We start from the raw sequence: 24,563 nt of genomic DNA on the forward strand, positions 1-24,563 counted from the left end.
GTTAAAACAGCAAATCACGATTTGTTTTGAAGCTAGATAATCTAAGGTTTTTTCATACTATATTGCAGCACATAGTCTAAACCCACCCTAAACTGGCCCAGGTATGTCTGCAAGAAGGCTGAAAGCCTATCACTTAAGATTCTGGACTCTTCTCCAGATTACTTCCTTTGTTTTTTGCTTTTATATATTCATTAAAAAAAAAGGACATAATAATATAATTATTCAAAAGACTACATGTGAGAAGCTCACTCAGCGAATGGATAGAAGTAAGTATGATTCATGAGGCCAGATTCTAGACTTTGTTAGGGAAGCTTAGTGCTTTTTCACTGGAAGAGGAACATCTCCAATCCATATCCACGCAGTTTAATGGGGGGACAAGAACACACCACACGCACTGCATGGTATTTCTTCTGCTCCGTAATCATACCTGTCCAGCTGCAATACAGTCAAGAGAGGGTCTGGCTTATCAAAGCCATATTGCCAAGCCAGAGAGAAGGTGTACACAGTACTCCCAGCCTGTTCTCCTCTGCTAGGGAAGATGTAATAAATTCCATCTGTTGAGTTCATTTGTGCCAAAATATCACACATATTGAAAGGCAGAGACATAGATTTTAACCAAGCTGTTATCTAACAAATGCATTCATTTTATTTTACTATTAAAGACAAAATTTCTGTTTTAACTGTACACAAAGTTTTCAGGAGCCTCCTCTTTCCAAAGACTGCAAGTTTTCTAGATACTCAGTGAGAGCCTCTACTTCCGCAAACTCCAGTAGTCTGTTGATTAGCTTATCCAGTGCTTCTTTCCCACTTAGAATTTCCTATGACAAAATAAAAACAGATAAAAGCATTACTGAGTGTACACTTATATAGTTTTGAAATGCTGACTACTCAAAAGAAGAGTTCCTGGAACACTCTTTGCCTGGAGCCTTATCTTAACTCATCCACTTGCCAGTCTGTGCAGCTTCCCCACATGAAAGAAACACGGCATGGTGCACAACAGCAAGACTTTTGCTAGCTGCCTCTGAAAAGCACATTGATCCTGGCACCAACAAAAGGAGCTATTGGTGCCTCCTTGCCATGTTTTCGTAACCTATGCATTTACACGAATTCTCCCTTGGCAAGAACAACAAGGGATTGAAGGACCTAGTTCCAATATTGTTGCCCATGCTAAGAACTGGTTTCTTTTACAAGCAAAGCTTAACTAACTTTTGATGGACATTTTTTCGCTTCAAAGTTTTATTCAACAATAAGAAATTCCACGGGTTTCCAGCACTAAGTAAAAAGTTGGACTAACAAGAGTAGTTTTTTAATGCAATCACAGAACTTTTTCCCATTCTCCTCCATTATGATATTAGTATACCTATATTCTGCTTCATCAAATATGAACCATTCCATATTCAGCATGCTCTGTATTCTCTGAAGGTACAGTAAGATTACAGTAAATCTGGAACTTAAGCCAAAAAAAAAGAGGGGGCATCCTAAATTTTGGCCTAAAGTTTAAAACATTGTCCATAAACTTAATACACAAAAATGCATTATTAGATTTTGTTTCCTTCTAGAAAATATGGAAAATCGTATGTAGAATTTTACTCAAAATGTCAGGTAATCTTAAAATGAAAGCACTCAGTTTTCTTTAGCTGCGGCTTGCAAGACAACCATAAAGGAAAGTTTTTTTTCTTTCTTCCCTCTAACATTAAAGGGAGGAGGAGACAGTGGCTTAACAAAAGAAAGACAGACAGACAGACAGACAGACAGAAAGACAGAAAGAAAGAAAGAAAGAAAAAAAACCCTTCTTGTCAGGTTTTTTCCTGGCTGCACTAAGCTCCAGGTATGTCAAATTCTACTTGGCCAGTTTGGCTAAGGGACTCTCAGAGTTCACAAGCAAGGACTACATGTTTGATCACTTTTCATTCACAGTAGGAGAAAAATATACAGAGAACTAGGCCAGTTGCTGGATTTCTTTTGCAGGTTACCTTTAAGAGCATATCACATCTCCAAGACAGAAAAAAAAGTTCAAGCTTTCTAAGTCCATGATGTTCTGTCAGTGCACGGCTTGTCACCTAACTTCTTGGTACATTTTGAACTGTTTTTACAAGGTTAAATTTTTCTGCTATGGTACATACAAGTCTCTATCTTTTAAAGCTCTCATGAACAACTGTTACCTTGATATTGCGTGCATCATACGAGATCCGGTGGTCAGTGACTCTGTCTTGAGTGAAGTTATAAGTACGAATTCTCTCTGACTGTGCTCTTGTTCCCAACTGTAGAGCAGCACCAAAAAAAAAAAATCTATTTTGTTGTGGTTTTTAAAATTAAAAGAATCTCTTATAAAGCAGTATGTCTCAAATAAACATTAATGGATCAAACTGTTCTACCTACAAACCTAGTAGTCACTGACTTCAGATTTTGTTCTGATAATTGTACTCTCATTAAACTAACTGTGTTATTCGCTATTCTGTATCATAGATCAACATCCTCCAGTGCACTTTTTCTTTTCTAGCTCTGTAGCTGGAAGAATTACTTAAGTCTGAATGGTCATGTAAGGCAAGAGATACATACATCTATACGTGCAATTAGTTCAAACATGTAAGATGGTTCTTTTCTTTTTGGGGGTGTTGCAATGCCTACGAGAGTAGGCATCACTAATAACAGAAGCAGCACAGTCAAAAGGTACTACATAGAAGGGTGGCAAAGCAGCTATACTAGTATCTAGCTGGAATTAACACCAAATTAATACCGGAAATTAACAGGAGCAAACTAAGAATATGAATAGTAGTCCTCTAGTGGTCAAGTGCAGGAGTGCAATCAAATGTAAAAGTTTTAAAAGAGAATTCCAAATATAGCTTTGTTGTCTAATCGATTGCTTTATTAAAATTGAGAATTAAATGTTGAAAACTCTTGAAGAAATGGGTGTCTGATTCAACACACTTTCTCATCTGCACCCACATTTATATTTCAAAACAAGGAATATCTTATTCTGGAACATTATGAAAAATAATTTACTTTCCCCTAATTTTCTATAGTATTAATATAAATGCACACCCAGATCCTTTATGCAGCTTTGAAGACTCTCAAATTATTAACAAAAGATAAATGGCTCACAGATTACAATGACAAAGTTAGTCTGCAAGAACAATACACTTGAACACAGACTGAACAATACAATCTGAAATTAGTGATTAAACAGCTGTGCCGGACAAATTCTACTATTTAAAAGTATTCTTATTTTTTTATCACTGTAGAAATTTACACTGCAAACAGCAAAATGTTCAAAGGATAGGAAAAGAATGATAGCACATTTTCAAAGAAAAATACAGTCTGCAATGTAACTTCACGTAACTTTTATGGGTTGTTTCTTCCTTAAAAGGTTACTTAAACAATAGAAAACAACAAACTTAAGTAACTGTGAAGTGAAAAGATTGTTTACATACTCTTATTTCTGTGTGATCTTATCAAAAACTGTTTTAGATTAAAATACAGCTCTGAGGACATCTTATCCTAATTTTCATTGGAAAAAAACCCTCCTTACTACTGCTCCGATTGTATAAATGTGACCTTAATAGAGACATTCCTTACAACACAGAATGCTTGAGGTTAGAAGGAACCTCTGGAGATCATTTAGTCCAGCCCCCCAGCTCAAGCAGGGTCACATAGAGCACATTGCCCAGAATCCTGTTGTTAGCCCATGATGTTGTGTGTTAGTTTTTTAATAATTACAGTCTCACTAAAAACTCTTTTTCTATTTACTGAGAAGTATACACTAGGGTTAACAGGAGTAAGTAAGAAACATACTTACTGTTTTAAAGCAGACTTGCATCCTAACACGGAAGATTCTCCTTTGTAAGCACACTTGGTTTGACACACACACTCGCACGCTCTGCCACTGTCTTTCAAAGCGATCAGCAACAAAACTACAATATAGCACCTCCCTTACATGCCATTAATCATATGTTCTCACCTGCAGTTTTCTGGCACTCTGCTCTTTGCTTATTTGTTTTTCAATGATCTGCTGGTACAGCTTAGCTCTCAGTGTCCGCAGAGCTATTTCTCTGTTCATTTGCTGTGATCGCTCCTGCTGGCACTCAACTGTTAGTCCTTCATAGAAGAATTTAAGAGAGCACAGATCAAAGGTCCATTATAACAAAAAACAAACAAAATTAATTCTAACACATTAGGCAAATGAAACTTTCTAAAGTGCTTGCCTGTAGGCTTGCCAGCTGCAAAATAAAAAGCCACTTGAACTCACTGACAAAAAACATTAGTACATTTTTTAACTCTTCTCAGCTGCACCAGGGGTTTCTGAGTTCAGAGCTACAGAAAACCCTGGAAGACTTCACAATTTCATGAAGCACATTAGTTTCTGACATTGCCTCCAGAAAACAGAGGTTCACTGCAATTATCTATTTCATGTTAAAAATATAATTTGCATAGTCCACAGAAGTATGTTTAAAAGAGTGGAACACTGGAAAACTCATTATACTAGCTGAGAAGGGTGTCAAAGCAATACAGAACAAACTTAAAATGAAATAAAGCAATAAAAAAGGCCTTAAAGAGATAATTATTGTTTGTTTTTATTTCACATTTCTGAAATAAAAAGTCATATAGCAAACAACAATTTTCACATCAGCACCGGAATCTCTTGTACCTAAAAGATTCTGCACCCAAATGGAAGCTCAGTGAATTTCATTAAAAGCAAATCCTGAGAAAGACAGAGTGGCCCAGCACAGACATTATCTTCCCATTAGCACACCTTCACTTTCCCACTCAAAATAGGATAGTTTCATCTACTACTGAATGAAAATCATCACGTCTCCTTTCTTCTCAGTATTGTGATCACCCAGATTCCAGGTAGGCAACATGAACCCTCAGTTGCCATTGATCCTTACTGCTGAAAGTACAGAGCACTTAGCAGGAAGTATTTACACATCCATCCTGTCCCTGTCACCCTCCTTTTTGTCTTTCATTCCTTGAAGACATTCTGTTTGTTAAACAGATACTCTGAAGATAAAACTGGCCTGAGAGCAGCATATTAACTGTCATGCTGCAGGTACATACTCCTCACTCATTGCCTTGCTAAAATATGGGCAGAAGGGGACACTGCCTTTTTCAGTATCAAGCCCAACCCCACAACTCCCTCTAAGAGACAGCTTGCAGTACAAAATACAACCTGACTTACCTGTAGGGAGGTGTACAATTCTCACAGCACTGTCAGTTTTGTTAACATGTTGCCCTCCTGCTCCTTTGGCCCTGAATGTATCTATACGCAAATCTTTGGGATCCACTTTAATATCGACCTAGAATCAAAGCGAATCATTACCTTCTGCTCACCCTAATATGTTTTTGAGTGTCTTTTCAATTATACTCTCAGTTCTCTCCCAAAATTTCTCCTCTACAATTGTAATTATTATACTTAAAAGAAATGCAACAGCAAACATCTCTGTCTGCTAAGCATATAATACTTTTAAGTATTTCACTTTTTTTGACCTGTACTACAGGTGCTTCACAAAACCAGGGGAGGGGACATTAAAAATATGTTTTTGTAAAACCAGCTTTGGCAAGGAAAGTGAAAACTAAACAAATCATCAAACACTACTACTAACCAGCAGTGTGAGGATCTTGTTCAATGCGTCAAGCCTGAATGATTTTTACAGCAGTGCTTAAAACATCAAACTGAGGAAAATTGGATATATTCAGATCCAAGAAAGGATTGCAGCACTAGAAATATGAGTCTGTGATGACCTGGACCACAGTTTGAGCTCCATGGATGGGAAAGGAACATTCAGAACTGAACAATGTTGCAAGGAAAGCATTACACAGAAGCAGAAAAACTTGCTGGGAAAGCCTACCAGATCTGGTTTTGGTTATTTTGTGTTTAAGTTGCTGGTTGATTATCTGTGAGATCTCAGAAAGTCTTGCCAACATACCCATTCAAAGGCGAAGCATACTGTCCTTGATTTAGCAGAGGACACTAATAACTTAAATGAAAAAAAAAGGAAAAAAATCCAAAAGGACCTGCTGAATCGTATTACTATGCAACATCAAATATTTCTTTGGATATATCCCCTATCTCAATACATTATAAAATTTAAAATTGTGTTACTCTTAGCAAGTCAGTTTTATAAGTGTTGGGGCTGGAACGCCTAATGAAATGATCATTGATTTACTCTCCACTTCAGGTAAGAGTAAATCTCTGCAAAGTTGCTTCTGATGATCCATTTGAACATACTAGGAACCATTTAGCTAGACACAGAGCCAAGGACTATTGCCTGAGCTTGTGGTTTACTTGCTCAAACTTGCACAAACCACTTGGGTACCAATAAAATCTGAAAACAGTAACACTAACATGGTTTTAAATAACACCTACTCCAATGCCAAAATGGATGGATGAGCAGGGAAATACCTCCTTATTACCCTGATTAACACTTACCTCCTCTGGCTGAGGGAGGACAATGACTGACATTGTCCCAGTGTGAATACGCTGCATTCTTGATGATAGGCCTGTCTCAGGGATTCGCTGGACTCGATGCGTCCCTCCTTCATATTTCAGATGCCTGTAGACGTCATCTCCTGAAATCTGAGCAGCTGCATGATGCAACCCACCTATAGATACAAATAATGTGCGATAAATATAGCACAAAAACACAGCTTTTAATTTAGTTGTCTTGGAGGAATATTTGAAGAATTACTGTACCTATCTCAGCCGCTGTATAGTTCAGAATGTCAAAGGTCCAACGTTTATAGTCCGCATAGTTCTGGTACATCTCAAACATTTCTTTAGTGAACTGTTGGCAGATGTCACCTAAAAATATAAAGGCGTTACAACATAAATAGCAAATCATAAAATAGCAGCCATCACTTTTCAGATTTAGTTGCAACTCTAACCATGGTCATTAGATAAGATTAATACTCTTCTTCAGACAGTGCTATTTTATATAATTAAAGTGTAAAAATACGTTAAGAATAACCCATAAGAGCCTTAAAAAGTTGGATGAAGGTTAGAAGTAATCTTTACAGTGGGGACTTTCTGACCTCCAGTTGTTCTGCCAGCTGTCACTTCTAATATGACATGACTTCCATCATGCTTTTCTTTCGGCACTAGAATCTGGGAGAGCTGAAAGGGAGGGAAAAAAAGTCACTATCTCTTTCATGAATCTGTATCTCCATCTAACCAAATTTATAGCCAGCCTTTAAATACCACAGCTTGAACGCACACAACCACAAATTTTCATTGGTAAATGAGTAATTAGGAGTAAAAACTGTCTAATGGCTATAGCAGCTCGGTGCAGTCAGCATGGATATGGGAGATGTTGGTGCATTTACAGGAAAGCTAGCTGAAAATTTAATCCCAGAAAACCATATATCAGGTCACCCACTCCAGCCTGACTACCTATGAACATGAAGTTATTAGCTATAAACCAGCCATTTTTTAATACAAACACTGATCTTATTTTTCAAAAGATTCTGTTTACTATTATCTTAATCTGAACATAGAAATGAGCCCAAACACAGAGCTTTCCACTCAATGTTTTCAACTTGCTTAACCAATCTGATAGCCTTCCATGATGGAATGACTGGCTGGGTAGATGAGGGAAGAGCAGTGGATGTTGTCTACTTGACTTCAGCAAGGCTTTTGACACTGTCTCCCATAACATCCTCCTAGGCAAGCTCAGAAAGTGCGGGTTAGATGAGTGGGAGTGGACAGTCAGGTGGATTGAGAACTGGCTGAAAGGCAGAGCTCAGAGCGTTGTCATTAGTGGCGTGGGGTCTAGTTGGAGGCCTGTGGCTAGTGTGTCCCCCAGGGCTCAGGACTGGGTCCCATCCTGTTCAACTTCTTCATCAGTGACCTGGGTGAGGGGACAGAGTGCCTCCTCAGCAAGTTTGCTGATGATCCCAAGCTGGGAGGAGTGGCTGATACAGCTGAGAGCTGTGCTGCCATTCAGAGAGACCTGGACAGGCTGGAGAGCTGGGCAGAGAGGAACCTCCTGAGGTTCAACAAGGGCAAGTGCAGAGTCCTTAGAGTTATCTAGGGAGAAATAACCCTAGGCACCAGTACAGGCTGGGGACTGACCTGATGGAGAGCAGCTCTGCAGAAAAGGACCTGGGAGTGCTGGTGGATGACAAGTTGACCATGAGCCAGCAATGTGCCCTTGTGGCCAAGAAGGCCAATGGTATCTTGGGGTGCATGAGGAGGAGTGTTGCCAGCTGGTGGAGGGAGGTGATCCTGCCCCTCTACTCAGCCCTGCTGAGGCCTCATCTCGAGTACTGTGTCCAGTTCTGGGCTACCCAGGACAAGAGAGACATGGAGCTACTGGGGAGAGTCCAGCGGAGGGCTACGAGGATGATTAGAGAGCTGGAGCACCTGCCCTGTGAGGAACGGCTGCGAGAGCTGGGCCTCTTCAGCCTGGGGAAGAGAAGACTGAGGGGGGATCTGATCAATGTGTGCAAGTACCTGAAGGGAGGGTGTCGAGCGGACGGGGACAAACTCTTTTCAGTTGTCCCGTGTGACAGGACAAGAGGCAATGGGCAGAAATTGAAGCACAGGAAGTTCTGCCTGAGCGTGAGGGGGAATTTCTTCCCTGTGAGAGTGACGGAGCACTGGCACAGGTTGCCCAGAGAGGTTGTGGAGTCTCCTTCTCTGGAGATCTTCAAGGGCCACCTGGACGCAACCCTGTCTAACATGCTCTAGGTGACCCTGCTTGAGCAGAGGGATTGGACTAGATGATCTCCAGAGGTCCCTTCCAACCTTACCAATTCTGTGATTCTCTGTTTATAATTAATTGTCCCACTTAAAGGGTGCTGTCAACTGAAAAGGAAATGAAAGACTTAAAGTTTCGATCAGAAACCTTTTCAAGAACATACACTCTATTGCCATGAACAGTTACTAGGATGTCACGCTAGGTCTGAATAGCACAGGTTCACAGTTTTGTTTTTATTTTTATCCTCTTCAGCATCGGGAGACAGACAAGCAATCAAACAAAAATGACTAAAATACTGGGCTTTTAAAAAGGCATTTGTCAGTAAGAGGTTTACCAATAATTAATGTTGCCACAATATAAGAAGCTGGACTTCTGATTCATTAAACGTACATGTCATAGGTTGTTGTTAAGATCACAAATGAGCATTTTTTGATGTTTTTATTTACAAAGTTGTATAATTTCACCTCAAGCTCACCTTTCTGCACAATGTGTTGATTTTTTTATCAAGGGTTTCCTTCTCTTCTAAGGCAAGCTCTAGAAGTTGTTTCTCATCTCTGCTGTCTAGCTCTGAATTCCAACAACAGGAACAGACATTAGCCAATCTCACTTTGCTTAGAGCAAACTCCAGTACAGCTGTCAAAAGACATGCATTACAGCATATAAAAGCTGGCAGTGCATGCAGTTCATCTTCCCAGCATGAATGTCACATAAGAGAAGCCCAAGCCAGGATGCATATTTCTAACTGATCATATTTTCAGAGGTGGAAGTAGCAGCAGACTATAAGTGGGGCACAAAATCTCTTACCTCTGAATCTCTAGCTGAAGGCTCAAAGTCTGCAGCAAACAGTAGTCAGTCCCAATCAAGAGTTATAACATACTGACAATTATGTGACACATACTGACAGTCCAGCGCTAAATCCGCACATGGATTTAACAAAATACATCAAAAATATGCCTGGGAAAAACAACTGCCTCAGTTCCCCTTAGCACAATTTCTCAGGCAATGAACATTTTGGTTTCTGAATGTGTGCAGAAACATTAATATGTTGAACAATTTGCAGTCAGCTCATTAAGGCAAACACAAATACTACAAGCGTAGTTTTAACAGTGTGGTTTCTAGCCCTTTGTCCCCTGCTATCAGTGAGATATAGGGGGTCTGAATTCAAGTCACCAGGATGTGGGAGACTTCACTTCAACTCTTTGCTCTGCGTAAGGAAGTTCCCTTCCTTCTGCTTGGCACCTGTGAGACCACATCTGGAGTACCATGTCCAGTTTGGGGCTCCCCAGCACAAGAAAGGCAGGAACATACTGAAGTGAATCTAAATACAAGATGGCAGATCAAAGCTGAGCCTGGCATCCTCTGTACACACCGCAAGAAGAGTACAAGATGATAATAAATCAAAGACTTTTGGATACTTCATAAAGCATCTCTAATGATTAGTTAAACAGTAACAAACTAAATAATGTAAGCAGAGATGGAAGCATGGTCTGGTAGGGACCAACCAGTTTTGAGGTTCAATGGATCTGTGTCCCATGCCTACCTCTCCGCAGACATCATTTTTCAGAATTCACCTAATCTGCCCCATGACCTCTCACTTAATCTACCCCAACACCAGTGACAAACTGGGGGACAATACTTCCTGCTTCACTGAGTGTGGCTAGAATTAAATCCAAAAGCAATTGTGGGGAATTCAGGTATGGAGAAGAAGAGGTTCAGTTAGGGGTCTAAACAGAAAACAAAGAACAGACAAATGAAGAGGACATCTGTGTTTTAAGTGGGCCACATAACAGAAAGTACATATACTATAATTGGGTCCTATTTAATTAACTTCTTGGCTGTATTTTTTCTTCCATTTATTTTCTTTTTCTTTCTTTCAACTCTAACTGACCTCATCCATTCATATCATGATTTATGGAACTGGACAAAAGTCTTCATTACCTTTTTTGATCCAAAAATAACCTTTTTAAACTGAAGTATGCATTTTCCAGAGTTTTTTTTTTTTTTTTTTTTAATACTTCCTGATTCTTCCAAGAACATTTCTTTCCAGTTTTCAGTTTTTGTCCCTCCTCATCTTCACTCCTTTTCCTCTTTCTCCAGTGGAGAAAAGTGAGAGAGTTGGGGGGGGGATGAGATATTTTTTAAACTATATTTTTTTTCAAAAATATCAACATCTCCTTTTATTTCTAAAACTAAAGAATATAATTTTCTACTTTTCTAAAGGAGATGCATTTTTACCAGCTTTATTTCAATATAACTTTTACCATTTTATTGGTATGCCTTGGTCTTTTCTCTGAGATGCAGTGTGGTCTTTCATCTTCTTCCATTTACAGATATTGGCTATCCATTTCTCCTTTGCTTTGGTTTTCCCTTGCTTTGCTTCTTTAATGTAAGCCCCTTTTCTCCAGGCTGCTATCTCTCTGTATTAATTTTGCATCTATTGATATGGGAGAATGGCCAAAATATTTTCTCTCCTATTGTCTGCACTACCTCACACTTGTAACTGAATCACTTTTGTGAAAACATTGCACTTTTATTTATTTTGTAAGTTAGTTTACTCCCCATGTACTTTCTCATTTTTGACCAGAATCAAAACCAGACAGCTAACAGACAACTTTTTTTTTTTAATTTTCACTCCAACTTCTACTGTAACACACTGTATTGAAAAGCACTAGACATGCTTCTTATATAACCATCAATTTTTATTCCATGAAGGCTTCTCAAATATCTCCAAAGAAGTATTAGTTTTTGCCATTTACATTTAAAATTTGATAAATCAGGATCTAATGTTAAAAGTCCACTTAATTTGCTTGATAAGTATCAATGAACTCACTAGACAGAATCCTATTTTAAATGACACAAATAAAGTCTGCACTTGTCAAATATACTGGACTCAGTTCATGCTATTGTTGGTTCCACCAAAAAATAATCTCAAAACAGAAACACTTCCAAACTATTTCTGCTAGACACACAGCTGTGAGTCCAGATGGTCCCTATTCTCCCAGGATGGCTGTATTAAGACCTCAAACTGAGGTGAGCTGAGGTATAAATGAAAGGAAATGGTTGGATCAAGAAAACCTTAGCAGCATGTAAGCTCCCAGGAACAGATACGACTACAGAGAGTTCCATGGCCAGCTTAACTCTTACTTAGAAGCTTTTCTTAAGGGCCAGGTTTACTTATCAAGTAAAGCCAGTATTTTGGAGGGAAAAAAAGACAATTAAAGAAAAGCAAACACATTATCCTTACCTTTGCACATGGCTTCTAGCTCTTGAACCTCTTTTTCTGCCTCTTTGATTTCTTGAAATACAGCTGCAATTGGAGATAGATCAGCGTGTCTTCTCTTCAGGGATTTTTCCTCAAAGTCATTTATTGAGCCAGCATTTAGCAGATGACTAACCTGCTGGTATTCCTTGCTTAGAGACTCTAGATACTTCTGCATAGCCTCATGCTTCCACAATGCATGAGAATCCTGATGCTTTTTCCTAAGCCGACTGCTAAACACCAGTGTGAATCTATCTGTGTCCAACAAAGATTTTGGTCTCCAGTTGTGCAGTCCCATCACATAACCCATCTGCTTAGCGACAGAAGGAAGAGGACAACCATGAAGCTTACCATGAGAGCAGCACTTGGTAAGTAGGCTCCTGAAAAGCCACACATTTTGAAGAGGTTTCATTTTGTTTCTTATTTTTCCACAACCTGAAATTAGAAGTAGATAGTACATGGACTATTTTTTATTATCTAGTGAAAGGGAGCATTCTATTTTCAAACGCTGTATCAAGCTCAATACACAGTCCCACTGTCATGGACAAAACTCTTCCTGCTTTAGCCCTGATTTAAATTGGCAAACATTGTCAACAGAGTTGTACTGACTAGGAGTTGGAAAAATTCTCCTCCCTCACCTCATCGAACTATTTATTTATGCTATGAAAGCTCTACAGTAGATGCTGCTTTACAGACAGCAGCTTCATTTTACCATACATCTCACTGGAAAAAGCCAACCATTTCATATGCTACTGGCAAAAGTACAATGTTGCCAAGAGAAGACAAATCTATCCTAAAGAGGCAAAATTCTATGTAGAGAATATAGAGAGATTTTTTGTGCAAAATTCTACCCACTACTGTAACAGGGTATAACTTGGGCACTTGGGCATTAGTAGTATCAGGCTGACCTTGCATCAGGTTAGTCAATGGACTATTCATGTGCATGAAATTACTCACATATGCATCAGTGCTGTGTAAGACTCGGGAGCAGTACTTTATGTTCCCTGCGTACTCCTTTCCATGACATAAAAATAAGAGACATAAATATTTTCATTAGGAAAAGTGAATAAGAAGCAGCTCCTCTGAAATACAATCCCTTTGTTCTTCTGACAAACTTAGCCTACAAGTTTATAGGACACAGCCTTCACTTATGACTACTGCTCTAGGACAGGTCTTTTTTCTCCATTGCACATTACAGCATTGCACATCATCAGCATCATGGCATCGTACATCATCAACATCACAAACTATACTTTGAATTCTTATTAGATTGTAAAAATTGATATTGATGCCCGGGGTCTACCAAGAGGTCTAAATCTGCTTGCTGTATCTATGCAAGTCATTCTCATTCTAAGACTATTCATGTAGAAAAGGTTTAACGAATAAGGAAGTACTCCTTAATATCTCTGCCAGTACCACAATCCCATCTGTCTACTGCCTTCTACAACAAAAAAAATCAGTTCTGAAAATATTAAACTTTTGCAACAGGGTCTCCTTAAGCACACATTTCAATTCCCTGACACAATGACTTTTTTAGTCATTAGTGACAAGAGTTTTTATACATCTTCAGGCATTTTACTAACACATTACTGTGACATTCTAATTCATCCCACCAGTTATCCTGACAATGAAAGAATAGCGATATGCAGCAAAAAATAAAGTATTTCAAATTGCTTGCTCGGCTATTTGTTCTGCCGCCTGCTGGAACTGAAAGAGTTAGGGAGGGAAGGAAGGGCTTTTATTTTACTTCTGTGCCTTCCCCAGACTGCCTGGGCTAGTAAGGGCTACCAGACCCACAGCGACAACCTCAGGACTACTCTGATTTACAGAAAGCCAATAGTCCCCTCCGTGGACAGTCTAGTGACTAAAACCAACTGCAGTGCAGGGGTCACGCTTCCCCCACCAGCAACACAGCAGGAGGCACAAATCGGTTCGTCGTCCGCAGCCCTGGACTTCGTTCTGCGTGTCGGCCTAATTCAAAAAAAAGCCCAAAACTGCTCGTATCAATGGAGTTGCTCCTACAGATTTCATGCCAGCGGGGCCCATCATCTTGTGCCCAAGCGTCAAGCATCGTTAACAGAACTACTGGTTTATGTAAAAAGCCATATACTTAACTAACTTAACTTGCAGTAGAATTCTGCCCAAGCTCTCACAAATACAACTTTTGTTTTTAATTGACCCTACGCAATTGTGTGACCCAGACCTTCCAGGGCATCCAAAACTTCAGCACAGCTTTGTTTTGTTCGATTTTAAAAAGTCAGCTCCTCCTTAAAAGAGATTTTTGTCCCCGTGTATGTATCTGTGCAGAAACAGAGACACATAGACCCTTCAGGGAGCTGTGAACAGTGCACTATCTGTACAGGGTTTTCAAATTTAACTTTTTAATGTGACACAGTTACCTGGTGGGCAGCTTAACTACGTCGCGAACCGAACACTAGTGAGCGAGAAACGACAATTGCGGTTGTCCTAGGAGCTCAGTAACCAACGTCTAAACTGCTAATTAACTTACTATTCACTGAAAGTTAATTTGCAGGCACCGCTTCTCAACGCCACGACTGCTTCGAGAGGCTCCTTAATGAGCAACAACGGCCAAAGACGCTGCTACCTCCGCGCAGGCGAGGTCCGCGGTGCGCCCGGGCACAAGGGAGGCGCAGCGCGCCCCGCCGCACCCGCCGGCAGCCCCGCGCAGCGGCCTCCGAGCCGCGGAGCCGCGGAGGAGCCGCGGCCGCGGCCCGGCACCAGCACCGCGCCGCAGCGGGCAGGAAGTGCGGCGGAAACCGCCGCTCCCGGCATGCCCGCCGCCGCCCGGCCCGGCCCGGCCCGGCCCGAGCTTCCCCCGGCCCCGGCCCCGGCCCCGGCCCGGCCCGGCCCGGCCCGGCCCGGCCCGAGCTTCCCCCGGCCCCGGCCCCGGCGCGGCCCGGCCCGGCCCGAGCTTCCCCCGGCCCCGGCCCCGGCCCGGCCCGGCCCGGCCCGGCCCGGCCCGGCCCGAGCTTCCCCCGGCCCCGGCCCCGGCCCGGCCCGGCCCGGCCCGAGCTTCCCCCGGCCCCGGCCCCGGCCCCGGCCCGGCCCGGCCCGGCCCGAGCTTCCCCCGGCCCCGGCCCCGGCCCGGCCCGGCCCGGCCCGGCCCGGCCCGAGCTTCCCCCGGCCCCGGCCCCGGCCCGGCCCGGCCCGGCCCGGCCCGGCCCGGCCCGGCCCGGCCCGAGCTTCCCCCGGCCCCGGCCCCGGCCCGGCCCGGCCCGGCCCGGCCCGAGCTTCCCCCGGCCCCGGCCCCGGCCCGGCCCGGCCCGGCCCGAGCTTCCCCCGGCCCCGGCCCCGGCCCGGCCCGGCCCGGCCCGGCCCGGCCCGGCCCGGCCCGAGCTTCCCCCGGCCCCGGCCCCGGCCCCGGCCCGAGCTTCCCCCGGCCCCGGCCCGGCCCGAGCTTCCCCCGGCCCCGGCCCCAGCCCCGGCCCGGCCCGAGCTTCCCCCGGCCCCGTCCCACCCCGAGCTTCCTCCGGCCCCGGCCCCGGCCCCGGCCCGGCCCGAATTTTCCCCGGCCCCGCGCTTCCCCCGGCCCCGGCTCCAGCCCGGCCCCCAGCTTCCCCCGAGCCGGGCTCCTGGCACGTTTGCAGCATCGCTCCAACACCAGTCTGAGCACCTGCAAGCTTCCATTCATCCCCTGCAATCCTAACCCCCAGATTTATATATAACACACACATTATATCTAATATTATTTTTGACTATCTGCTGTGTTTTTATTTATATGACTTTCTAATCTAATCCTTGTCTTTTTTTTTTCTTCATAGCAGCAAACATAAGGCGCTTTGATTTTTCAGTGAATGCTTTGCATAAAATGGCAAGAGTAACAAGCAATGGGATGCTGCACTCCTGCTTCCAAGCGCTAACCTGTTACGCAAGTAACTCAGTTCAATTCTGTCTTGAAAGCATTACTGCTAGGCTACAAAAGACAAACATCAGTTACACAATATGAATAAACATAACCATCTGCATTATTATTAAGCTAATAGGTAACAGCTTCCTAATAAAAGTATATTTTACAACACTGTATATGCGTATTTCAATAGAAGATATTAAACAGATCATACAACTGTAGCTAGAATTGTATTCCCATTTTAAAAAGCTTTAAGTAACGTTAGTTTTTATAGCTACAATTACCCAATTACTTATTCTTTGCTATGTATGTTATTGGAGAAAAATACATTTTTTCAAAACTGAGATGAAAACTGCTGCTGCTTGACTTTTAGCTTTCCCTTAGGTGCATCACTTGCACTGAAAAGTCCTCCTTCTTCTGAAGTTTGCTTTATTTCAGGAAATTCTCCCATCAGCAGACTAAATTTACAACTTAAGGCCTCCTAGCAAATAGCATCCCCGGGGACCAGAGCCTGCTGTGCTGTACTGTGAGAGATGCAATACAGGCTCCATCCCCACCAAACCCCCCTCTTCAAACATGACTTACTCCCCAGTGAAGTTAAATAATAAAATTATCCTTTCACTGAGACTCTAAATATACAATCTAATAGTCTTAGAAAGGTAAACTACGGGAGGACAACAAGGAGCTAATAAGAACATGAAAATCATAAGCAGACCATGCACTCAGAATTAACAAATGGATTTAAGAAGTAGAGAGTAGGCCAAGAAAAATCGCATCTGCTTCAACTGCAGCCGGTAATAATTATTACATTAAAGCCTCTGATTAAAAGTGAATATGATTCAGTTTTTATTATGCCTTCTTGGCAAGTTCTTTAACTTAAGTCCAAAAATAAGACTGTAACTAATTCTCTGTGCTCCCTACCAGCCAGCAGACCAGGCAGCACCCACATGGCTAAGACATAGGCTGGACTCAATATTGTCAGTAGGGTTGCCAGACACACCATCAACTACAGGACACATGCCAGGTATCTCATACTGAAAGCATATGAGATATTCTTTTTCCCTTTATTTCCTCTATTATTATGGAATATGGGATTTGAATATGAAGGATGGGAAATCTCACTGCTGTCTGTGGTTTTCCCCAACCCTCTTCTTACGGTTTGCTTTGATGCCTTATACCATATATTATATAAATAATATACCATGGCCACAGCAGCTGACTATGGAGATGGAGAGGACCAAGGGGCATGGGGTACAGCATGCTTGGGGAAGGGTGCTCTGTGACCAGGGCAGCCACATCAGGCTGTAAGGAGCAGAAGGAGCGACAGCAGTAGGACAGCAGGGTTTTGGAGGTGGGATGAATACCAGTGACAGGCCTGTATTTTTAAATCCCAAGTCTGGTGATCCTGAGCTGCCCATTAGCTTAGAAACCAGAGGTAAAGAAATAGCTAATCAAACAGAACAGGCTGCAGGCCCTGCGAAGGCATGAAGGCAGGCCTATGCCTGCACAGAGGCCTTTTCTGTTCAAGTGGGCCAAAACCAGGGTTAGCAATTTGCAAGCGTCATGCCACAAGTTTTACAGAAACCTTGATGTTAATAAGTCTTGGAGTAAGGCGATACACATGACAAAATCACAAGCTTATTATAATGTACGTATCACTTTGATATTGCTTCCCTCTTTTGACTCAAACAATTTGTTAACTTTCAGACTTTCTCAACTGTTTGAAGGAAAAACTGGTGACAGAATCACATGCATCTTGAATACAGACCTACTTATTAAGAAAGACTGTAGAAAGAGCTTGGTTGTGCCCAGCACAGTGGGATTAAACGACAAGAGAAAGGTCTCTTGACTGCATTCCCAAACCTCACTTTCAACCAGTTCTCTGCCCCCCAAAGCTCTTGTTTCTTCATTTATTCTCCGTCTGAGCCAGTTTACAAATGATTCTTTTATTGCATCCTTGTTTTCATTTTCTTGGTGCTTTTAACACAGACCTTTAATAGAGACACATGTCTAACCCAAATTGAACCCTTGCCTCAGTCTTGCAATCAGTCTGTTTTCAGACAGCGTTCTTTCCAGTATTTGGAGTAGCAGGAAACAAAGAGACATTTAGCTGTTAAGAACAGACTATTGCTTCAGACCAAAGGTCCACCTGGCACAATATTAGTCCGACTGTCTCAGAGATGCATCTTTTTATCATTCAACCTGACAGAAGGCATAACATGCCTTTTGCTAAGATAACAGAAGACTAGAGTTCATAAAGTCAAGGCTTCAGCAGGTTATAAAACGTGATAAAATACATGCTGTGCTACAAGTAGACTCTGAAAATGATCCAGCGGGGCAAAGTCAAGCTGGTCATCCTTGTCAACAGTACTTTTGCTTTGAAAAAAAACCAGATACTGAATGCCATGTTATATGGAAAGGACTACATCATTACAGCAGAAAGAACACAGAATTGGCTATAGCATGTTGGAAATACTATAGTCTTGTTGTTCTCTCATTTAGCCTGAAAGGAAAGCACCTACCATGACCATCAGCTTCAGCAGTAAGGCTCGTGACTGCCTACAAGTCAAAGATGACCCGCTTGGGATCCTGCCAGAGTCACATAGTTACCTCCTTTATGTCTAACTAAATAAAATATATAGCTTTTCTAATTGGTACTTATTATATACTATTTTCCACACACTTGCTTTACTGTGGATATCTACCTTGTTAATCATCTGAGACAGTAGGTGGGTAACTATTATTAATACAAAATTAATATCTTTTAAACATACCAAAACATAATTAATATTTTAAAACAGTAATTACATAAACAGAGATTCTAATTGAGGCTGCCTAATACTTTCCCCTGTAAGAGTCTTTTTAATTGGTTATAACTTTGATTAATTTAACCAGTTGCCTTCTAAGTAAATGCCCTAGGCTAAGCAGCTTTAGTTGGGGGGGGGGGAGGGTTGGTTTATTTTTTGTTTTTATTCTCACACGGATTCATTTATCATAGTAAGAAGGGAATTTTAACTTTCAGAGGACCTCAAACTTCCTCCGGCAAAGGGGCCAAACCACGAATTAATACCTCCCGGCGCGCACGCCAGCGCTGGGAAGCTCTGCGAAACCCACCGCCGAGAGACGGGCTAGCGCAGCTGCACACACGGGCGCTCGCCGAAACGGGCTTAAGCGCCCGCCCGACCAGGCCAAGCGCTCGGCCCCGGCCAGGGCAGCTCGCAGGCCCCTCGCTCCCCTCCAGCAGCCTCTTCCAGCCCTTCCGACCCCCAGCCGCTTCCCGAGGCCGCCCCGCGCGGCGCCCGGCCGCTTTTCGCGGCCTCCCCACGCTCAGGGGCGGCCCGCCGCCGCCCAGCCCCGCGCTACGGCCCCCGCTGCGGGCCGCGGGCAGCAAGGGGGGCTTTTTAGGGCGAAACAGCTAGCGAACAGCCCAAGCTGCGCCCCCACACGCGCGGCCGCCCCAGCGCGGCGCGGCGCGGCGCGGCGCGGCGCGGTGCGGCTCGGCGCCCGCCCCCGCCCCGGCGCGCATGCGCGCAGGGGGCCCCGGCTGCCATTTTGCAGCGTCAGCCGGGCAGCGCGGCCGCCCCGGCAGCTGCGCGCAGCGGCTGAAGGCGCCGGCGGGGAGGGCGGCGCAGGCCAATGAGTTGAAGAGTCGCCGCCGCCGGGGCAGGAACCGCGCTGTCGCCCCGCCGAGCCCGGGCCCTCGCTTCCCGCCGGCTCCCGCTGTGCCCCCTCCCTCGCATCAGCGCCCCCCGGCCCCGGCCGCCCTCGCCTGCCGCTAGCCGAGGCCGCGGAGGCGCTGCCCGCCGCGGGCCGCCCGCGCCATGCCGTCCGTGCCGCTGCCGCCCAAGGAGAGCAACCTCTTCAAGCGGATCCTGGTGAGCCACCGGCCGCGGGCCGCCGCCGCCGCCCTTCTCGCTCCTTCCCGCCTCGCTCGGCGCCCTCCGCCCCGCCGCGGGGCCGCTTCGCCCGTTGCCGGAGCGGCGGAGGATGCGGCGCTCGCTGCGGGCTGGGGGGAGGAGCCGCCGCCGCGCTGCCTCGGCGGGCTCGTTCCCGTTTCCTTCCTTTGTGCGGGCCCCGCCGAGCAGGCCGGGCCGGGAGCCCCCGGCTGGGCGAGGGCGGGCGGGGAGCGAGGGCGCCGCCGCGGCTCGCCGCCGCCGCCCGGCGCAGCCGCTCCGGAGCTCCGCGTGGCCCTCGCCGTCCCTCTCCGCTGCGCGGCGGCGGCGGCCGCGCTGGGAGGCGGGTTGGGGACCGCGCCGGTGCCGGCCTTGCGGGCTGGCGGGGGGAGCTGCCTTCCCGCTGGCAGCACCCGCCTCGTGCCCCTGCTCAGGACGGTTGGAGCAGACCTCGGAGCACGGTGCGGGCACGGCAGAAACAGCCTCCCGATAACTTGCGCTCCGTAGGTGCTCCCTCGCCAGTAGGGATGTCCCCTTTCCTGGAGGGGCTAGATTAGAGCTCTTTCGCTACAAAGCCTTAGGTATAGCTGAAGATGTCTGGCAGTTTAACTTACCCTGGCTCGCTAAGTCCTTTGACAAAGTTTTCTTAACTCTTGCGTGCCGAACTGCAGCAGCCCAGCTCTGTGGTTGGCACAGGGTGCTTCACTTCTCAGGCTTCATGCCGCAAGGATGTATACCGTTGATGAGGTAATTTTAAAGAAAGAACTCATTTTAACTATAACTTTCCACTTAATCATTGTTTTAATGCTACTTATTTTTTAAGGAAATCTGAAAGGGGAGGGTGGGGGAAAAACTTCTTGTGAGTGTCTGAGTGATACTAATGGAGTCTCAACCTCAACAAACTTAAGGACTTTTATGCCAGTTTGCCTTTCCAGGGGCAGAGGAGTTCTGTGCAGTACACAGGTTAAATGTTGGCCTACCCTAATTCCTTTACTTACATTAAAACTTGTTAGGTTAGTTTCAGTAATTTTGTAGATAAGAGATGAACATTTTAACTTCAGGAAGCTGAACTCAAAACAGAGTATATGTAACCTTCAGTATTCTGTGGCTGGTGCACTTCAGGTGCCTTGGAGTGCTTTTCTTCTGATGACTTTGGGTAGTATGTAGACTTTAAAACTTACTAGTGTTTAATGGTGGTTTGTTGCTTACTGCATGCTTATGGTATGCATCTTCGTAAGTCATTCTAGCACTCCCCTTTCTCTCCGCTAAAAATAAACGACTAATTTTAGAACAGTTAAGTGATTATTCTTACTAGTAGCAAACAAATTCATAGTAGCAATCATGTTTAATTTTTTAAATTAAAAATATAAGAGGTTTTAGGAAAAATCATATTCTAGACAACCTGTTCTTTCTGCATTGCACAGTGAACCAAGCATAGCTGCTTAGGTGAGAAAAATAAGGTAAACAAAACTTCACTGAAACTCATATGGAAATGTACTTGCTTTCTAAAGCCTTCTAAGTGTTAACTGTTGTGCTGTGGCAAGTAAAGTTTAAACTAGTAAAGTTTTAAGCTTTAGCTTGTTCATATACTTCTTGAAACTTAGCTTCTTACTACTTACTAGCTTTAACTTTTTCATGGTTATGTCTTCCTGGAATAGTAGTGTCTATCTAGTTCAAATTGAACCTTTGGGTTGGTTGACATATTTAAGAACATTATAGCATAGTAATGCAGCATGTAGTGCTAAACACTATTCTGTGATCAAAGCAGCTTTTGCCTGCTTTAGCACTGCCAAAATACTTGAAATGACTGGAAATGCAATTGGCATTTTAGAAATCAACAAAAATATTGTAAATGTGGGAGGCTGTATAATAGGACTTTGCAAGCATGTAATGATTTAATCGCTTGGAACAGATGTGAGGTAACTGTAACATATTAACTCTAAGTATTTTTATAAACACTTTGCAGAGAATTAGCAGTTATGAAATGGGAAACCCAAAGGTTCAGAGATCATGAGAATTTCTTGGGAGTCACTCATTGTGTGTGTATGTGTGTATATTACCCATATGAAATAGGTCACTAACAGTCTAAACAAGATGCCTAAATAATAGTGAACCTAACTTACACTAGCATGGCCTCATGAAGTTTAGTGTGATCTGTGAAATCTCAAGAAGCTGAGTGAATGGTCTTTAATGTTAGTTTGCATGCCTGCACGCTTGGCAGAACTTGGACAAGCTGACTTAAAACTAGCTGTGATGTGATTACATAAGTAGTGCCATTGCAGCATAGGTGCATGTAGGTAACAGTTCTTGTTTCTGTGTGTGGCTGTAAGAGGTAATGCTAGAGCTCTTCTCTGTTACTGTCGTAACTTCCAGATCTCTGTGTCTTTTAAGCCTTACTTCCACTCTTCTGTGGGTGTTTTTCTTAGTAGGCTAAGTGCTCTCACACTGTATGCAAGATAACATCCAGGTGTGACATTGCTTGGAAGGGAGAGGCTGAACAACTTCAAGCTCCCTTCTGCTTCGCTTCCCAGCCTTGTAAAAGGCATGGAGGGAAGCGTTCAGAAACTTCCTGGCTCTCTCTTTTATGGGAAGAGAGAGAGGCATCCAAAAGGGCTTAATACAGGAATGTTTCCTCCCCCACCCCATAAACACATACTTAAAAAGCAGACTTCAGCTATAGTTGAGCTTCTGTGACTTTTAAGGAAATGGGGCTGATTGAATCTAAAACAAACAGGTATGTACAGTTACTGAAATGTTTCTTGTTAGTGCTGGAGTTTGGTAACTTGCATTTGGTGTCTACTTCTATTAAGTTTAAGGAGACTTATTTTGCATATCTGAGTAAGTTTTAGGTTTACCTTCAAGTATATTTCCATTTATGTAGTTTCCTGTTTGAGAACCCAGATTACAAACTACATCTCACCTTAAAAATAGGTTTAAGAAATCAAATTTAAATTTAATAGAACAAAAGCAACTCCTGTCTAGACAGACTATGATAGCTGGCCATAAGAGTGGCTCAGAGGAAAGCAGTGAAGGTGGTGTTATAATGACTTAGTTGTCCAGACCTTTTCTTTTTTAAAATAGTAACTGTCTTGTAACAGGGCAGACATCACCCCTTACCATGTGGTGTGAGATATTGTCCCCATATTTGTTTCATGCTTAAAACAACTGTGGATAGTATCATGCATTTAAATAACTGTTTGATTTCGTAGTGAATTCCATATATTACTTAAAAAGAGGTTTGTTTAGTTGCAAATGCCTTTCCCTTAAGGAAAGGATAGTCTGTTAACATTCCCTTTTATTATAAGGGAGGTGAGTCACAGTACCATTTTAGATGTAAGACATGATTTTTGCTGATTTGGAAGAATAGTTTAGCCTTTTACTTTAATTAAAATCCCCCAAACCTGCAAGCATCACTTTGTAGTAATAACTTGTTGCTTCTTAGTTCATCTAATCATGTATTTTTCACTTTTTCTGAAGAAATCTTAAATTATCTAACGTACCCTATCTCTTCTGAGGAATTACATGGCTTCTGTCTATTGTCCCATTTGCTCCCTGGATTCTATGATACTCTTTGCAGATACTTTCTCAGATAAGTTGTATATACAAGTGTTGTTAGGAGATGATACAGTTAATTCTTGTGCATTAAACTGTAACAGTTTTCATTTTATTTAATGAAATAACTGCTTATTTGGATGCTTATAAGCCATTCCTTGGTGCAGGGAGTTACCAAACCATTAAATTCAATGTTTAGGAAGGTGTAGTGCTATGCTAACTAATATCTCACAAGGTGGATGAGTAACAGAGCTGAGGTAGCCATCATAATTTGGGGTAGCAGATGTTTGAAGTCTAACAAATCAGTTGCTTTAAAGAAAGAGCTGTCACTAAAACTCTGTTGCAACTAACAAGCCTGTTGATTGGGGTACAGTTGCTACTTGCACCGTTGGGGAATATCAAGAAAACAGGCTGCATTCTTCCTATGCTGATAACTTTCAGAAGGGTTCCTGAAGATAGTTGGCAAACTGCAGACTGATAGAATTGCAAGGGATAAACTGTTAGACTTACAGATAAGAGATGATTGAGTAAGACTATGAATCTTGATAAGGGAAAACCATGCCTTACAGCTGTTAGTGATTCAAGGGGGTCTAATTTGGAAAGGATTGTATTGCAAATATTCCTGTTTTCATTTTCAAGAGGAGTTTGTAAATTTTCAGAATAAAGTCCCACAAAAATTTGGCTGAAACTCTTTCTAAATTATTTATAATTATGTTGAACAGAGTAAGTGAAATAGCAATATGAGTTCAGTCATACTAATCCACTCCTGCAGCTTTTCACCTTTACTGCCACAGTACTTCATGATTCTGTAATAACTTGAATGATAGTAGGTAAAATTCCTTGTAGATTAATGTGTTATGTTTGGGAATCCTAATTTACTATAGACATAGCATGAGCTCTGAGCTGAATTACTTGTATGAGTTGAGATTTTTTAGGGATTTTGGGAAGTTCTGTTAAAACAGTTCCAGTGTGCAGCAGCTTTGAAAGCCATTGAATTCTAGGAATTATTCCTCCTTCTCTGAGTAGAAGAGTGCTATTGTGTCATTGTCAAAGTCCATTGCAAGCCTGTATTTGTAGTACTGTATGTATTGCTGTCTTGTTTTTTTTTTTTTTTTCCCAGTCTCCTTGGAAAAGGGAGAAAAGTATGAAATGACCTTCTAAAAGGGGGAAAAATATAATAGAAGACTCTTAAACTCTTAACAGCTGGGAGAAATAGGGACATTTCTGGTTTTCTTCCAAAATGGAAACTAGAAGCAAGACCATAAATGCTAGCTGTGAAGTGGTGGATTCCAAAC

General features: G+C 43.2%; 2 protein-coding genes across 21 annotated transcripts in view; one reads left to right on the forward strand and one right to left on the reverse strand.

The window, feature by feature from the left end:
* Nucleotides 1-609: 609 nt before the first annotated feature.
* Nucleotides 610-19,773, reverse strand: MTRF1 (mitochondrial translation release factor 1). 14 transcript variants are annotated; one of them, XM_062566958.1, is made up of 12 exons: nt 14,465-14,632; nt 12,913-12,969; nt 12,307-12,390; nt 11,941-12,003; nt 9,172-9,263; nt 7,030-7,111; nt 6,692-6,799; nt 6,428-6,600; nt 5,177-5,294; nt 3,959-4,095; nt 2,163-2,261; nt 610-818 (listed from the first exon to the last, which is right to left on the reverse strand). In XM_062566958.1, the coding sequence occupies exons 3-12, from the start codon at nt 12,365-12,367 to the stop codon at nt 696-698; spliced, it is 1,056 nt and encodes a 351-aa protein (XP_062422942.1). In that variant the 5' UTR covers nt 12,368-12,390; nt 12,913-12,969; nt 14,465-14,632; the 3' UTR covers nt 610-695. The 14 variants fall into 14 exon arrangements, with proteins under 14 accessions (XP_062422942.1, XP_062422940.1, XP_062422937.1 ...); XM_062566956.1 differs by having other exon boundaries at nt 9,172-9,329; XM_062566953.1 differs by having other exon boundaries at nt 9,172-9,329; nt 11,941-12,091.
* Nucleotides 19,393-24,563, forward strand: part of NAA16 (N-alpha-acetyltransferase 16, NatA auxiliary subunit) — a 70,809-nt gene continuing 65,638 nt past the window's right edge. For 5 of the 7 annotated variants that reach the window (XM_062566934.1, XM_062566936.1, XM_062566946.1 and 2 more), the window contains exon 1: nt 19,393-19,698. In XM_062566934.1, coding sequence (XP_062422918.1) covers nt 19,645-19,698 — 54 coding nt within the window. In that variant the 5' untranslated portion in view covers nt 19,393-19,644. The other 2 variants (XM_062566938.1, XM_062566935.1) reach the window with 2 other exon arrangements.

Source organism: Rhea pennata, chromosome 1, assembly GCF_028389875.1.
Source record: "Rhea pennata isolate bPtePen1 chromosome 1, bPtePen1.pri, whole genome shotgun sequence".
In the NCBI taxonomy this organism is placed as follows: Eukaryota; Metazoa; Chordata; class Aves; order Rheiformes; family Rheidae; genus Rhea; species Rhea pennata.